This window comes from Daktulosphaira vitifoliae, unplaced genomic scaffold (genome assembly GCF_025091365.1).
Source record: "Daktulosphaira vitifoliae isolate Bord-2020 unplaced genomic scaffold, ASM2509136v1 Scaffold_1, whole genome shotgun sequence".
Taxonomy (NCBI): domain Eukaryota; kingdom Metazoa; phylum Arthropoda; class Insecta; order Hemiptera; family Phylloxeridae; genus Daktulosphaira; species Daktulosphaira vitifoliae.
The window spans coordinates 69,760,411-69,780,221 of record NW_026099572.1 but is presented as its reverse complement, the minus strand read 5'-3'; the positions used below and the strand labels follow the sequence as shown (position 1 = coordinate 69,780,221).

General features: G+C 23.1%; 1 protein-coding gene across 3 annotated transcripts in view; it reads left to right on the top strand.

Annotated features, from left to right (window-relative positions):
- Window positions 1–19,811, top strand: part of LOC126904618 (uncharacterized) — a 93,799-nt gene that overhangs the window by 2,402 nt on the left and 71,586 nt on the right. For all 3 annotated transcript variants that reach the window (XR_007703785.1, XM_050683794.1, XM_050683805.1), the window contains exon 2: window positions 16,947–17,264. Coding sequence is in view for 2 of the 3 variants with exons in the window: in XM_050683794.1 (XP_050539751.1) it covers window positions 16,974–17,264 (291 nt within the window). In the remaining variant the exon portion in view is untranslated. The remainder of the gene's footprint in view (window positions 1–16,946; window positions 17,265–19,811) is intronic.

Here is a 19,811-nt window from a genome sequence, read left to right as displayed (position 1 = left end):
GAAACAAGAATTACGCGTTATTATTATATGTGACCATTAACTCAATAGCTGCCTTGTTAAATTATTGAATTATTTTATTGTGAAATAAAAACCCGACCCAGTTCAGTGGGGTTGTGGCATACTTGGCAAAAGTATGATGATATCTGATAGAGATTAAAATCATTATAATAAGAAGCACTTAGATGCAATTCTATTGATAGTGTTTAATACTTTGAAGGAATTTAATGAATTTTCTCCGAAAGCATATTAACTTCTATTTCCTTAATTATATTCTAACTACGAACTTTATAATTTATAAGTATATACATGAATAAATACATATTATACAAATGAAATTTAGTATGAAATTGATACTCAATTTTTGTATTGTAATTTTCATGGAGAAATTATAAAAAGTTTTATGTTTCGTTATTTCTATGGCAAATGTGTATCATAATTGTGAGTATGAATTTATCAAAAAAGAGAAAGATAACTTTCTTAATTCAGTTATTTTGACATTTATTAGTTAATTATTATTTCAGTTATGAAATTAAAAATGTGATTTACTACAAGTCTTTGGTAGCTAGAATATTTTTTTGGTAAAGGCAACTTCATTCATTTAAATATACTTATTGGATTGATATTAAAAGCTGCGAAAATTATCCTTGAAAATATTTATATTTAATACTTAAATCTTTTTTATTACAATTATATTTTGTTTAAGGGGGGATTGAACGGAGTACATACCGCTCTCCTATATACTACACCGTTTGACCTAAAATATAGGCATAAATAATTAACAAAAAAAAAGTTGAAATAGAAAATTAAAAAAAACTATGATTTATTCATATAAGATTTTTTTTTATATTTAGGGGTCGTTTACATATAGAAAATGTGTTTGTGACAAGTTAGTTTTATAAATATTTTTTTATTATTACTGTAAAATTATATTAGAATAATTATTATTCTAATATTGTTAAAAGATATTTTAGCTATCGTAGCAGTTGAACAAATTAAGCCAATAAGTTTTGTACCTAATGTTTAATTTTTTTTATGTCTCTTCAATACTGTCTTTGAATATAACCTCTATTAATTAAGTAATTATTATTTAAAGAGAAATTTTTGACAACATAATTCTATACTTTGGGTCTTTGGTGTGATGTTAGTTTCTTTGTTAATTTTAATTCTAAAAACCAAACAAATATTGACTTAATTTAATATTTTAATAAAAATAAGGAATAAAAAATTATGTGTATATTGACATAAGATATAATTAATAAATTCTCTAAAGAAATTTAAAGTTTGATGTATCACATTATAAGTTGTATTGTATATTTAAATACAGTAAATTTTATAGAAATATTTTATTTTTCTATTAAATTGAATACTTGTTTCTTTTAAAATAGTAAGTTAAATGTATGCTATTTTTGAGTTTACATTATGCCTTAGTAAAATTTTACATCAGATATCATAGTGTTTACATGTATTACGTTAATGACCTATAATCTCTAGTGGAAAAGTATATAATTAAGTTTCAATTCTCATATTTTGGAGGTTGCATGTTCATAGAATACATGAACTTAATGTTAGTTTAGGAAAGACATTGTAAAGTTTACTTGACAAACATACATAGATTTAATTTTTATGTCAATACATGTTACTTATGGTTTAAATAAATCAATAATGTGTAGTCTCATTTCTGTATAAAATTTGACATTGGTGTTGTATAACTAGTACATACTTTTAAGATTTGATAAGTTTTTACTGAAAAACATCATTATTATATTATTACATCAATTTATTATGCATCTTAGAACTTTTCAATTGAATACTTCGTGGCAATATTATGTTTAAAATTTTTTTCCGGTTAGATTTGAGTAGTCTTAAACTTTTATTACTTTTCTTTCGATATTAGACTGTAAAAAATGTATATTGAAAAGTTTTTTTTTCAATTTTAGAATTATAAACTTTTGAGAAAATCTTTACGTGGCAATCAAAAAAATAGTTAAGTTGGTTCATATATTATTGAGAATTTCAAATTGTGTTTCATTTCGTTCTTAAATTGCTTAGGATATCCAGAAATGTTTTGTGAATCAAATATTGTCATTGCCCATTCATAATAATAATAAAAGAATTTCAATTAGTTATAAGTACCTACCTATTTAAACTTTAATCACTTATCTTAACTACACAGTTTAAATTTGATCTTCGATTTTCACATATTATTCACCTATTGATATATGATGTTAATATAAATACATTATTAAGGACAGTAAAACAGAAAAAACGTTTACAATTTTTTACGGCTTAATAGTTATAACACTTTTGACCCAAAGGATAACATTAGTTATAATTCTAATATACTTGAATATCCTTTTAATTTCAACAAATACATAAAAATAAACCAATCCATTAATTAGGTATTGAACAAAAATTGTTTGTACGATTTTTGTTCAAAAAGGAAATGTATTCGAATGATTCAAATTTAATACTTCAATATAAAGGCAGATTTATTAAGCATACTACCACTCATTTTCCGTTAACGAAATATATTTTTTTAAATTAAATATATAGATTAAAATTTAATTTATTATCATAAACTATCGTATATGTAAAATTTATTGTAAGACAAAATAACCACAAGTGTAGATTATAGGTGTAACTTTTGAAATTTTAAATAGGAACCTGTTATTATTATTTTATTATCAAATTATTTTAAATTAAATTATTAGACAACGGTCTAAATTAAAATTTTGATTAGTCGGTAACCAGTTTTGTGTAATTACTTTTTGAAATATTAGAAAATGTAGATTTAGAAAAAGTGAGAAGTGTGGTAGTATACAGTGATGCTCTATTTTATCTGTAATTTACAGTTAAGAATTCTCTTACGTTGCGCACCCCGCTCGCCTATAACTAAAAATTATAATAACTCAAAAAGTAATAAGTAATAGTCATAATTTTATTTAGCACAATTCTCTATTTAATGATAAAAAAATAAGTTCTCGTTAAAATTTTGGAAGTTATACTCAGGAAATTATTTTTTCTTACAATAAACTTTACATTTACAATGGTTTTTAAAAAAAAGTAATTTAATTTTAGCCAATAAATTTTTAAAAATCATTATTCAACATAATAATGGAGGGTAGTATAATTAATAAATTACTTGTATATTAAAATTTATAATTTAACAACTGTACATACAGGAGTAAAATAAAATGTAAACCTATAGTATAATGAACTTTGAGTACAATGCATAAGAGTTTTGAAAAAAGCGTGTAGTAGAAAAAAGTAATTTTTTCCAGTAGAAATAACATAGCGTATAGAACAAACGAGAAGTCTTTGCGGTTTTTGATTATATAAGCTCAATTAAACATATTTTAAATTATTATCTACAACTGTGTGAAAAGCTATAATTTTAACAAATTTTATTTGTAACTGTCCAAATTTTACATTAAGTAGAATTTTTTAATAAACGTACCTATAATCTGAAGTATTTTATATTGATACCTAAACAATGTAAACAATACGAAAGCTTATTAATGTTCAACGCTAATGTATCAAATTTGCCTAATTATGACGCCGTCTTACTACTTCATACTATTTTCAATGTTCTTAAATTATTTTCATTTTCATAGTGTTTTATTTGAATAATTTATAAGTTGAGATTATTAAATTTGCAGTTCACTTCTGAATTTATTATTAAAATATAACCGTAATTTAAATACATTATCAAATATATTTTTAACAAGTAAAATATTGTTCAACTATCTTATTTTTTACGATTTTTTCTTGTACATTTATTTATAATTAATAGTATTCAGTCTAAGTTTAATAGTAGTTTGCCAATTAATGTAAGTTTATTATGATTGTGCAGTTATAATGTTTACGAACCTTTTCATAAATTTCTTAATAATGTTATGATATTTTGTAGTTAAAAAAAATAATGATAAAATATACTGTGGGTAGTTGTTAACAATGTTAACGAGGAGCCAACATTCTCTGAATTTAGTATTAAGTTTTTTTTGTATTCTATACATTTTTAAATTTGTGAGATTCTTGTAACAAAAGTCTTATTTTTACCAGTGTTAAAAAAAAACTTATTCAACAAAGAAATTTCTTTCTTAAATGCAAAACTAATGACATTTTGTGAAATAGTAAAAATATAAAAGGGCGCTAATATTTATATGAAAATAAGGGAAAAGGGTTTTTATAATAATAATAATTGATTATAATATATTATGATATATTTTTATACATTCTAGGGTTAATTTCTTTGAAAAGTATTTGATATATACTGTACTATTTTACATAAATTAATTGTTTATTTACTAAATATATTGATGCTAGAATTGTTATTATTCTATATTAACTATATACAGGTTGTATGGTATTATTACTTAATATAATTAATATGGCGATATTTTTGAAATAGAGTTTACAACAATGTGTATAGATTGTGTTTAATGTATAATTTATATTGTTCCAAACCTCCATTAGCCACTTATAATGGAAGTAACTAATGATAGTTTTGGATAATCTTATATTGTTTATTAGAAACTACTAAAGTCTTAACAGAAATCGAAAGTGATAAAAACATTTGAATAACACACAAAAAAATATTTTGGATGAACATATTTATAATGCAGATACGACTAAACAGTATAGTGCTCCAATTTAATAAAAAAAATACTGTGTAAACACTCTACAGACGTTAGTTTGAAAATATTTTGGCAAAAAATGTGCTATACTCGTCCCCTAGGAATTATTTATTATCCCGACTACCAAAGTATTTTTGGGTGAAGAGTAGGTATATGTATGATATAGATGACTTGGCTCAGAGCTTTTTTTCCGTCATTATACTATAACAATAACAATGTACAAATACTCTTGTCCTCCTTTCGACAATACAACACAAATCGCAAAAGCACTGTGATCAATGATAAGATATATAATAGAAATGGTGTTATGGATTTTAAGAAGTAATACCATTTTTTGTAATCAGATATTTTATGAAATTCTATAAAATGCATAAGTGTCATATTTTTTCCATAAAAATATCAATTTTATAAAGTTAAAACAGCGTTTATTTGTTAAGGTGTATTTTTTAAAATAAATTTTAATAAAGAGCTGTTGAATTAGTATAATTATTTGAAATATCCATACATTTATCTACGTATAAATTATAATTTCGATTACTACTAAAATAAAAAAGTCTTTGAATATTGACAATTACTGATAAAATAAATAGATCTAATATCGATAATTTAGTACATACACGTTATAAATCTGTTTTTTTTAACACTTTTTGAAATAATTTCAATAAAAACAAAAATTCTCTTTATTTTTTTATGAAATTTAAATTTTTAAATCAATTATATAAGATGTTTACATTATTTTTAATCATGAATAAATAGTGGTCATGTTGGTTTACAATTTACATCTTCTTCATTAAGATAATCATAAAAATTTATCTAAATTTAATTCAACATTAAAAAATAAATATTAATATATTGTTGTTGATAACTCATAATTAAACAATGATTGAAAAATACTTTAAGCCTAAAACACATTTAATGAAATTTCATGCAAAAATCATGGGAATATCTATGGTGGTTACATCAATTTTCCTTAAAAAAAAGATCCTGTGTTTTAATTGTTGGGATAAATTTTATTTTGTATTAACTAACTTATTAAAATTAATATAATTTTAATACTATATGTTAAGTATAAGTACATAAAATATACAATAGGATTTCTTATAATTATTTGTATACTATTTAAGAAGTGGAAAAACTCTTGATTTTATGTAAGTTATATTTTGATAATACCAAGAAAAGTCTACTAAGTATATTATAGTAGATATACTAAGCTATTGTATATTTTTCAATAAGTATTATATTACTTTAATATATCTAATTTCTTTGTTCAAAAATATATTTATCAGAATTAAAACATCAAATATATAGGATCAAGCGATAAAGTTTTGTTTTATAATAAACTTTATGTATTATCACCGATATAATTTATCAATAAATAAAATAAAACTTATTATTTTATTTATATTATAAATTATTATTGATAAATAAAGTAATTCGTGTATAATATATGGGGAAAATGCTGATATAAAGTCAATACAGAAAAACTTGTATGTAAACATGTTATATATAGCTCATGAACGCTAAAAAAATTATTTAATATAGTAATTTAGACTAAGCTTTATCGAGTTAGATCATGAACGGAATCATTTAAAAATATGAAATTAATTTTTATTTTATATGAATGTCTTTTATTAAAAAAATATAATAATATTACGTGATAAATAGAAAAAAATACGAAACATAGAAGGTTATTATTATATTATTATTGCTGAACTGATTAAGATCTGACCTTATGTATTTATCATTTGTGACTTTTTTTTTTTTGATACGTTAGAGGAGAACTATATGAATTAATTATGTTTGTTACTGGTAGCCAATTCCAATCTCTAATCGCCTTGCGTGTTACTTTTTTTAAATGCAAATTAATTTTAAATGTCATTTTTTTTGAGTAATAACACTCAAATGTTATCATGTATTCTTGTAAATAAATAGTGATTTACAATAAATTTTAAGTCTAAGTATAATAAAAACGTGTTAATTACTTCGAGGGGTACGAATCAAATGTTTAACTTTTTAATCTTTTCCAATTATTCATTATGACATAATATATTCTGTATATCAGCGGTTCTTAACCTGTGGTCCGGGGCCCCCTGGGGGTCCGCAATACTCATGTTGAGGGTCCGCGACAGTCTTAACACCTAACATAAGTAAATACGTGACATGAGTGCATTATTAAAATATTATTGGATTATTATTATTATTTTTTTCATATAAAATTATAAAGTATATCTTATATTATAAGAGATAAATCTATGTTATCTTAATTACACCGACGACAATGTGGAATTCGATATAATTAAGTATCTAAACATTCTAAACCTAATAATTTTATTATTAATATTTATTTATCAGTTTTTCTTGTTGGTACGAATTGTACGGACAGTCAGCACTTTAGTCGGTAGCGTATATTTACTACCAATAAGTGCAGTTGATCAATTTTATACCTACGTAATTTACGATTAATACGTGATATTTTTTCAAACCATCTTAAAGACATTTAAGTTAAAATGAAACGTTGGCTAAATTTAAAAAGGAAAAATTCTGACGTTGATGATGAAAAGACTCCGTGTATGAAAAAAGAAAATTCAACAAAACTTCGTCAGTATGATAGTAATTATTTATAAATGGGTTTCACGTGCAACGGATCTGAAGAAGAACCAAAACCTCAATGTGTGATATGTTTTGAGGTATTATCAAACGAGGCTTTAAAACCATCAACTCTAAAAAGACACCTTGAAACTAAGCATAAAGAACATGCCATGAAATTCTTTGATTGTTTTAAAAATAAAGAGCAATAATTGAGAAAAATTATGAAATTGATCAAAAAAACTGCAACTGATTGTACAAATGAAAGCAACGTAAAAGCAGTGTTTGCAGTTTCTTTACTAACTAGGAAATCAGGAAAACCTCACACGATTGCAGAAGACTTGATATTACCTGCTGCAAAAGTTATGGTTTCTGCAATTTCTTCGGCGAAGAAGCTGCAAGTAGCTTAAATAATATTACATTGTCAAATGATACAATAAAAAAAACGAATTGATAGTTTATAAGGAAATATTAAAGAACTGTTGTTGAGAAGAATTAATAAAAATGACTAATTTAGTCTCCAACTTCAACATCAACCATCGTATTAAGACTTAATAATTAAGTAAATAAAAATTAAGTTTTAAGAATATTAAGAATAAAATAATTTATTTTACAATTTTTTTTTAATTAAAGTGTTTAATGATGTTAAAGTTTAAAATGAAAAATTAAGTTAAATAAAAATAATTATAAATGTGTATATTTTGTTATGTTTGGTTCTATGATTTGTAATATAAAATAATTATTTTAATTTTGGTTATGATAACTTGATATGTTTTGTAAAAGAAAGGTATTCGACAAAAAATTGGTAGGGGTCCGCGATTTTTCATCGGGGGTCCGTGTTCTATAAAAGGTTAAGAACCTTTTAGTATATACAGCAGCATATATTAAATACAGAGTGAAATAGATTTATCTAACAATTCTTATAACAATTGATACAATTAACATTTTGTTGTAATTTTTTTTTAAATAATTATTCCACTCTTAGACTATGTTAAGAAGATATTTTCCATTATTTATTTTTAATAATAAACCATTTATTTATATAATTTTTAATAATTTCAAAATAATTATTTTTTAGCTAATTAATTACAAAAATTTTGATAGATCAATTTTAGGATAAGTTCTCATTGAGTAATAAGCTTTTTAATACATAAAATTGGTTTGCAGCGCAGGTGGAGTAAACATACAACAGAGTGAGTTGTACTCACCTTTGTTATATACCCACTTAATGTATTAAAATGTTTGTAACTCAATCAGTATTTATCCTAAAACTATTATAGATCCATTAACATTTTTTGTGATAAAAGGACTAAAAAATAGTTATTTTGACTTTCAAAAAGATAAATATATTTTAGTGTAAAAATATTATATCTTTAATAAAAAAAAATTATTTATATATATATAATATTATATTAACAATAATATTTATGTGCATTTACTAAATTAAATAGATTAAAAAAGGTACATTTAATATATTCAATGTTTAAGATAGGTAAATATAATTTCTGGGTACTTTTAGTTCTAGACTAGATGAGAACGTTTAAATTAGAATTTTTAAAAAAGTCTACGGTACAGAAATATAACATAAACAGATTTTTTAGCACAAAAAATTAACAAATTAAAATAACTTATATGGTTTATATCAACAATTAAATTAAAATTAATTTTAAATCTAAATATTAAAGAAAACTAGTTATTTTTATGAATAGACGTAGATAAAAAAAACTATAAAATTTTTGTATTGCTAGTTTTATTTTTGGAGGGGCTTAACCTCTTAACCTTTCTCTAAACTACGTGTATGTTCATATTATTGATATTTATATTATTTATTTATATTATTGAAAATTAATGAGAACTTATATTTTTAATTATTGCTTTAAAAATATATGAACTTAGTATAAATAGTGCAAGTGCTGTACTTTATAGAAAATCGATAAAAAGTCAAAACTAAAAATAAATTGTTTTAAATTACAGAAATATGTAACTCATTGCACCATTGTTATATGTTCACAACAACAACAAAAATATTTATAAAATTCGGTTAAAAATTTAAATTATTTACTCTTTTTAATGATAATTACGTTAAGTTTAAACAGAGCAAAAATTTACAGTGAGAATCAGTAATAATTTGTTGAATTAATGTTTACCCTTGAGACTTACTGAATCACGAATATAAATGCTTATAATTTAAAAATAGTATTTCTAATTAATACGCACGAATAATTTGTTATTGTACGTTTTTTATTTTTTTATATTTTCTAGAAGAACTTAATAAAAATTTGTTTATATAGAGTGTTAATGTTTCTAATGATTAGTTATTAATTTAAAATTATTTTTAAAAGTTATGTTTATATAAATATATTAATTAAAATGACAATTAATAATTAAAAAAGTTTTTTGGTTGAATACATACAAAAAATTAAAAAATGAGAAACTTATAAATCTTCCATTCTTTCAAAAAAACATGTAATAGTAGTCTTTAATCATGAATTATTGAAAATCTTTTTATTTCTTACTGTATTACCTGTCAATATTCCCATACACATAAAAGGTATTTTCATGGAGTGTAGAAATTACATTTAAAGCAACATCCACCAGTCTTTAATATTTATGTATTAACAGTTAACTAAAAAACTTTTAGATTATTTATTCAATTGATAGTCTGCCAATTAATTTATTATGATTTAATTATAATTTAAAATTTACAACCTCTATTAGTTCTAAAAAAATCCCTATTGTATTGTTGAATTTATAACAACATTTAAACAGCATTTACATTACTGAATAGAGAAAAAATGTTATTTCCTTTGCGTAATACGTTCTTTATAGCGTAACATAAAATGCAATAACGCACTGTTTTTGTCATAATAAGATTTTGACTCAACTATTTTTGCAAATAGAATAACTGTTCAACTATAATAGCCAACTGAAAAGTTTCTTTATTTATTAAATTTTGTTTAAGGAAAAAAATGAATATTTTTTACAAAGAACTGATTTTAAAATTTCTTAAAAGACTATTATGAGATAATATGAGACGGATTTGTTGAGTTCTTAAAATCCATTAACCATAATTTGTATGTTATTATTTTTTTTTAACGTAAGATTAATGTAAATTTTATTTTTTAGTTTAGTTTTATGTTTTACATAAATAATACAAATAAAAATGCAAATAAGCATTTTCTTATTTTTTTAACTTAAAATTTTAAGATTATTTAATATCAGAATTAAGGTTTTCTCTTATCTTTCGGATTTTGTTGCACTTCTCACATTAAAAGTGTATTGACTTTATAGTCACTACACTTTATAGTTACACTTTTATGTAGGATTAGGATTAGGAAAATTGTAGGCACTGTGGATCTCTTATAAGATAGATATGATTTATTATAGAGAATGATTGAAAAATGACTGGTAAATAACAACTACTGCACCACTGTTTTAGAAGTAATAATCAATTAAAAGTAAAGGGTTGAAGCAAAACGCGATGTTTATTATTTTTATCATTCTTCTCTTACCGCCTTGTTATAAGAATGTTAGGTACTATTAACAAATTGGTCCAAAAATTGTTATGGATTAGTTATTTTCTAATTTCATTAATTAATATATAAAATAATTGAGATGTATACTACCATTTTAAAAATTAAAACTGGTATCAGTGTAATATATAAATGATGAATATTAAAAAAACTCCATGACTGATGAATTGAGAAAAACATCTAATAAAAGAAGTAAAAAAATAATTATCAATACTATATTAATTTTTTGATTTAATAAGTGATTTATGATATCAAAATCGCTTTGGTATTTCTATGATGCTTGGTACATTTATATTAAGTCGAAAATTCTAATTTTTTACTTTAAAATAGTATAAGAAATAGAAAAATGCACAAAAAAATCTAAATTTTATATGATCTTATACTTTTAAGTTATATTAATAACGGTTATCGCATAATATACAAAATTTAAGAAATTATTATTATTGTTATTATTATAATTTATGTAAATAATAAACGTTAATTAATAATTTGGAACAATATGTATGTGACTATAAGTAAACATTTTTTATTTAATGAATTATGTGGTTTCTACAAAGCATCAGAGATTCAAATGAGACAAGCAAGAGTTTTATCATTTAGCAACTTATATTCAGGCAGGTTGCTATTCGCTTGTAGCTTTTAGTTTAAAACGATTCTTGGTAATCTGATGTCAACATCGCTGATTTTCAGTGTAGAGTTTTATAAACTTTTTTTTTTTCAATAAGTTAACTAATTAAAAATTATTTTTACATTCAATTAATTTGATTTTTAAAAAGACAAATTAAAAAAATTTGATTAACTTTAAATTAAAATTTTTAGTATTTTGAAAATTAAATATTAATTGAAGAAGTGAAAATATCCCATAAACATATTTTCATTACTCTTTTTCAAAATGCTTATTCAATTTTTTTTTACTTATCAATGATTTAACACTAAGCACTAAGCAAATATATACTTACCGGCCAAATCAATTTTCTTTTAAATCTGATGTTACATACTTGAAAATATATCTAGCAGTTTCTCATATATTTAAATTCAAATATGTAAATTAAATCTGTATTATAGCATTTATCTATATAATTTTCTTAACAATTCTTTACATACGCCATTACATAAAATGCCTGGGTGTATAATAAACAATGTGTAAGATAATTATTTTCATTTTAAATGAATCGTAATTGTTTCTGTTTAAATATGAAAACATATATAAAACTTATAATGGATGTAGAGTTTGTAAAATAAATAAATTTCACATTATCTTTAAATGTGTCTCATATATTATATATTATCGTTACTGTGTATTTATAGAAACTATTTATTCTAATTTTTTTAAATTATATTTTTAATATAATATTACATTTGAGTAGGTTATTTATTTGTATTAAAATGTTTTAAGATTTTGGTCTAGTTGTATTAATGATAATTTTTGATAAAACCAACGTTAGAAATCTGAGGGTCTCGCGTAAAACAGATATGTGATCATCCTAACATTAATTTTTTTGTGAAATGTAGACTTATTTTTAACGTCAACTTAGACTGCAAACTCCTTAAAGCGTAAGGCATGAGGTCTTATGGAGGAGAACAATCTTAGTGCGGGATTTGATTTCTATTGTTCCATAAAATTTAATATTCAAAAAGTTTATATAATAAGGTTTAAGAAATATTAGAACTAATTTAATATTGTAACTTATAATTATTTATAAAATTTGTAACACCGTTATTATTAAGTACATAAAAAGTGTATTTTAATTTAACTTAAAGTTCATTTTACGTAGACTTTATCAACTAAAAAATGGTTATACATTTCGATTAAGCTAAAATTAATTATTAAGTTTTGATAAAATTTATTTTAAAAACTGTTAACTTAGTATTAATTAATGTTTTTCTTTAAAAACGAAATAATTCATGTCTTGCGACAAAATCATTTTTTATGATATATTTGCAATAACAAAATTTTTTCTCTCTGTCGTTGTTGTATATAACTTTTATGTTTTTCATTTATGTTCGATGTGAAGTAAAAAAGTTACAGTAGTCTTACACGTTAGAAGTATCAAAAAATATCTATTCATTTTAACTCACCCATATCTAAACTATAAAAAAACTAAAGAAAATAATTTGTAATGGTAATTCATGTGATATATTTCTTGCTTGTTATGCATAAAATATCATAAAAATAAATGAAAAGTTAAATTTAACCATAATCATTCAAAATAATACATTTGGCAAAGTTGTAACTTCATTTTTTATTCGTGAATTGAATAAAAAGAAAAAGTTGTAATATTATATTTTATTAGATAGCCTATAAACAATAAAATTAATTTAAATTTTACGATTTTACATCATTATTTATTATTTGCTTATAAAAGTAAATGGATATTAAGTCATTGATTTACGATTAAACTTTTAGAAGCAAAAAGACAATGTAACTAAACAAAATCAAAATGTCATTATTTTAGAAAAATGAAAACGCAATAGATTAAACAGAATTGATTGGGTAATAATAAAAATATCTATGTACACGTAATTACTTATATAAATAGGTATTTAATTAAATATTGTAGTCGATACTATCCATCTTGTTAATATTTATCTGTATGCTAATGTCGCAAAGATCAATAAGATTTACGATTTTTGTTTGCTCTACTGATTTTACAAACAGTAGCTTAAATTAATTTATTTGTGTAATTCGAATTACTCTTATATTGAAACAATTATCAACAGATATTATAAAGTTTGTTTGAATAAAATAGTTAAATAGTGAAAATCCCCAAAAATTACAATTTTTAGAATAGGTAAATTTCGACATTTTTTTTCTCTAAAAATTGCCATAATTTATTGAAAAGTGAACAAATTAATGTAATTCTTTTTTATATTGAAATTTTAGATATTTCCCTTTCATTTGATACAAATTTTTTGAAAATCTGACCTTTTACATGTCCACTGGAGAGGATTCAAAATAGCAATTACTGCACAAAAAATTAACTTTTTCAACTTAAGTTTTGAAAATGTTCCGAAAATACTCCGAGCTTCAAACATATGTTATAATTACAACTTATCTTTTATGTGCAAATGTTTGCCGTAGTTAAAAAACATGCTATTTTTGTGTTATAATTCTTGGCATTATATTTTAATTTATTTTAAAATACCTTATAATGGGGTACACTGATTTTCATGAATATTATATAAATCTAATTGACCTAGAATATAATGTTAAACTTATTTCAATTTTTTTTTCTTTAAAGTCGAAAAAATTCATTTTAACATTTGAATCAGCTTAAATTGCCAATTTTATCAAAAAACGAATGCAACGAACGTTTGCCGATTCAGTAATTTATTGCTCGTGGCAATGATTTTTTGAAATTTTTCCGTAATTCTTTTTGAGTTAGAATTTTGTTTTTCAATAATCCACCAATTTCTTAAAATTAAACACTATCTACAGATTTGCATCGAATCGTTTCTTATGATAGTGATTTTAATCATTGTCAGATATCATCTATACTAGTTCCAACTATGCCACGCTCACACTGTGCTACGGTTTTTTTTAATATAATCGATGACAAGTAAAAAAAATTGCGATGAATTGTAAAAACCCCCACTTCCTTACATCCTTGTTACCATTTCTTATGAAAACTAAATAAGGTTGTAAGTACTACACCCAAAGAAAATCCTCAATCAAAATTGAAAGAGAAATTTTATCAAGGGTTTATGATAATGTTTTATTAATACAAACAAAATAACTATTCTTATAAATAATTATTGTTCAAGACAAGAAAAAAAAATATCATATTGATAAATATATCATTGATTCAATAGTAATGATATATTTATCAAATTGAACAATGAATTTATTATATAGATCGAGGTTTTTCTCTGGGTGTAGTATTTAATACTACAGTATCTCCAATTTGGAACTTCCAATTCTCTAATAGAGCATATAATTTATGACATTTTTATAAAAACAATACTAATTATGATCAAATTTCATAAAAAAAATTTTTTTTTGTTAGTATTATACTGCGTTAAATTTAAATTAATTAGAATTTCATTATTTAGATGAGTATCAAGTAGCATTTATTTTGTAATTAAATCGGTAATGGTTAAAATACATCCCTCACATTTGTAAATATCACACTATGAGTTGTTAAGTTTTATAATACACTTGATCATATTTAATTACTGGTATAACATGTTTTATAATAACATAATTACTGTAATTCAATCATTGAAACAATTGTCTTGTTTCTATTATAATACTAATACCAATCAATTTTATGGAATAAATTTGTTTTTACTAACTAACTCTCAACTGACCTTATATCTTATTACATTCTTCATTTATATGCTGCAACCAGCTATAATTCAATTTGTCAAATCAGTCTGCACATTATTCTAGGTAAATAATAAACTAATGATAAATCCCGGAACAAATTGTTTAGAAAACCAACGTTCTTTGATTAATGATTTGTTAACAATAAACAAACCGCCCTGAATAACCTTTATACAATCCGATAAGTGTAGTAGACTTTTTAAGTTTATCTCTCCCTTTACTATTAATGAATGATGATAATACGCACTAATGTTTTAGCTACATAACTGTAATGGATACTTTCCATAACAATCATCCTAAAAAATTTTAAAAAGATAAGTTTTTGATTCTAGATTATTCAGAAACAATATACTTTAAAATTTACATTATATGTAAATCTATTTGTTGTTTAGATGCATTTCGAAATACGAATTTGATATCATTTCAAAGTAAGTTTTAAAAAATTGTTTAAAAATATATGCTTGATAAAAATCCTTAAATTATTACATATAATACTATAAACTATAGTATTATAAGTATGACGAATTATAGTTGTTAATAATATTTATTGAAATAATGAAAAGCTATTATTAAAAAAAATATATGAACTCAGTTATTCGATGAATTTTTTATTTCTTTAATTTTCTTGAACTTTTTGTTTCCATTCTTTATGTTAAATAAAATATTACTTAAGAAGTATACAATTTAATTCAATTTTCGCAGAGTTTCATTAGATACTAACACTACAGCAAAAGAGATAAATTATTTATCATATAGTCTTCAGATGGTAAAATTCTCTTTAAATTATTATTAGACGTCATTTAAGAATCATAATGTCGGGCTTCATAAAATATGTAATAGTCATGGATCTAAAAAAAACGTCATTATCAATGGTCATAAAGATTGTTTGTTAGTTATTGATTTAATCTTGAATTATCATATTGTAATTATATTGTAATTCATAATGTATGAAACTAAAGCATCTACATAACTTTAAAGCATAAAAAATTAATTTTATAAATTGAATTTTTTTAAATTAAGTTTTGTTAATAACAGTCAAAGGTTTGAAAAAATAGAATTATTTTTAGTTTAATAAATAATTTATTTTATTATTTACTTTTATTTTTTATTTTATTACTTCTACATTATATTTATTTTATAAAAATACAATTATACTAATTGAATTTTTTATAAGATTATAGTAATTTTTACAATAATCATGTTTATTCTTACATTGAAAGAAAGTGTAATTCAATTTTAACAACGAAAATATTTTCCAATCCATTGATCAATATTCAGACAATTTCTTTATTGTAAAAAAAAATTAAATAAAAGAAAGGACTATAAGTTTTTATTATAAATTCGTATTGTGAAAAATAAATAATGTCGCACTAAAAATTACCTACATGATATGTTCACATTCATATTAGCGTTATTTAAACTAGCACAGATTTGCATATATGTAATAAAAAATTAATATGTGATTGGGAGTAACTTCAATTCTAAATAGCGTCTATTGCAGAATAAGTACTTTATTTTAGTTAGTGTATTGAATTTTATTTTGAAATATATAAATATAAAATGATTCATGTTTAAGTTTGTTGCTGCTACAAAATGGTGTACATAAACAATAGATATGGCAGAATTCTGATAATAGATATACAGGTCTACGTGGAGATCAAGTGTACGGGTTCAACTGTTGATTAATTAAAATTTTAACTCTGTGAAAACAAATGACAAACTTAATAAAATATTTAATCGAGTCTGAATAGCAGCGTGTAGAATTAGTGATTTTAATTGTTATAGATTTTTACGTAATGTTAAAAAAACGATTTAGAAACAAATGGAATTGATTTAATTAAAATGGATTTTATTTATTTGCAGGTAATGTAATGCGATCATTGACCGACTATGGCGTTATTGTACAGGTTGGTTAAACTTCCGGACCGCGTCCAAACACACGTTTTTACATTCGTGGTAACTAAATCGGTAACAAGGGACCCGGACAGGGACGTAACGTCCAAAGAGTTTGCGTGTGGTCATCAGAAATGGTCAATCACTTTTTCTCGGACAGACAAAATGTTGGGCGCGTACCTCGTGTGGAAGAGCATGTCCGAATCTGTGCGAGTCTACGTGGATTTCACGTTTACAATACTAAATCGAGAACATTTTAGCGTAAACGAATCATTCGCAGGGAAACAAGTGAGAATTCAAATAATATTTCAAAGCACGAAAATGTTGGAAATTGCTATTATTTATAATACATTATTCATTGGTTGCTATCTATTGTGATTTATCTCTACACAATATACTTACACAGGGTAGGCGATGACACACATATTTTGAGCGAGCGGCATTATTGCATAGGTTTTTTCGTGGAGTGATTTCAGAACCTATTGAGAACAAATTATATAATCGATGACTATTTCTTGTCACCAAAAACGTTATGGTGCAACTCATTGTTGCAAAACTTGAAAACCTTACTTCTAAAATGTTTAGTTCATTTAAATTATAGTATTCAATTCGTCTTAACAGTTTTGATACTAAACAATTGGAATCCAAAGTAAGATATTTTTTATCGAAAATTTATTAAAAGTGCAATTTAACACTGGCCAACGCACGTTTTAATACTAACTATACTATAACTGATTCTGAATTGTCGTTGATTTCAAACCTGGCTTCAGGTTTTTCTCATTAACTACAATTATAGATAATCACTCATCTCTGAAAGCCGAATATTAAGCAATATAATTACAATTAAAAAACAAAAAAAATTTCCATTTTATTATGTATGTCTATTTATATTACATTTTAATATACATTTTTAGAAAATGTTGTAGTGATATCAAAAATTTATATTTATGCTTGTACTTTCTAGTAAAACATTAAAAGAAAAAAACAACTGTAATGTAAAATTACTAACCAAATATCTTAAATAATATTAAAATATTAATATAAATATTATGCATTTTGTTGCTGTTCGTAAATTTACTATTTAATTATAAAAAATGTTTTAAGATTTACAAAAACATTTTCATACGTAATGTCTACTAAAAATGAAATAATTGCTTATAATAATAATAATGAAATTGAGTTAAGCCTATTTTTGTTTTGGTAGGTCAAACTAATTAATATGGTATTGCTATTATAAATATGTTTATTAGTATCATTTTTTGCAAAGCTTATGTTATAACATACTTTCATTGATTTAATTAAAAGCTTACAATTATGTGTAAATTATTAATGGTTGTTCTCTGGCAAAGTCTGTTCGTAACTTTTGGATGGATATTATTAATTTATTTCTATTAATTATCCTTCATCGTATTCATTTATACATAATATTTTATTACTTTAACAATTCAAATTTGTATGTATAGTTATAATAGGTATACATTTATTACTTACTATAATTATCTTTAATATTAATGGTACGAGATTGATATGCTGATAAATTATATATGGTGTTCTGTAAGTCAGGAAACAAGTCGATTTTTATAAACAATGAGAACAATAGAAACCCGTTTCCTTACTTACTGAATACTTTATATAACAATTATTTTGTTATAAAAACAAAATTTGAATAACTATTAAAGTTCAAATAATATTAATCAATAATCATTGGGATTAATATTTGAATAAACTTTTTGATTAAGATAAAGTTGAATATATTTCATTTTATTTTTATTCTTCAGGAAAAACTTTTTATTTTACAAAAATATCAATTTGATTTTTTTATAGTAAAAAACAATGAGTTTAGTTTAAGACAAATGCGGTTTTATATTTATTGTTTGTTTCTATTATATCAACAAACACTATTTTCAAATTTTCTTGTTTATGTTTTAAAAAAAACACTATTCGAAAATATTATTTTAGAATTCAATTAAATTTTAAAGTTATTACATTTATCTTTTTAAGCTAAAAAAAGAGTCAGACTCTCCTAGTGTGATGTAACATTGTGGGCAAGTTATCAGTGTACCTACGACTGAAAAGTGATCGGCCATCTGGATTGAGAAGGTGTTGTAACTCAAAAATATATAAATTAAATGAACAACTAATATGATATCAGTATATATGTAGTTGTTTGAAGAGACATTAGATTAGTGGAGACTCTTATTATCTTAAACCTAATTTCTATTATTTTCAGTTACTTTTTATAACGGGGTCAGTGTCTGAGGGTTTTTTTACTATCACAATCGCAAAGAAAAGAAATATTACCACTTATATGCGTAATACACATTATGTATTTAAAAATTTTAATTTACCAAGAATCCAAAGCAATCGTCAACCGTAAATTAACAGCTCAAACGAAATCTGCTCTATATAGATTCAGTTTTTATCATGAGTACCTCTTAGCTTAATTCTTACCTTGAATCGAGAGCAATCGCCCCAGCTGTAAAATTATAGAACTATGTTCAGTTGCTAATTATTGTCTTATATTTGCAAAGGATTAAAAATCACTAGGTTTATAAAATTATTTAATTCCTGAAAATAAATCTTCTCATGCCCTCATGTGTTTCTTATAGTAACAGTTCCCATAGGATGTCTCACGCGAGAATTATTCTATACATATAAAATCAGGTCTGCAGGATATTTTGTCCATTTATCACAGCAGGGGATCCATCATTAGTGTGATAAATGATTTTTATACATAAAAACAACTATAATGTTATATTAATAACCAAATATCTTAAACAATATTAAAATAATAATATAAATATTATGAATTTCATTGATGCTCAGAAGTAGTTA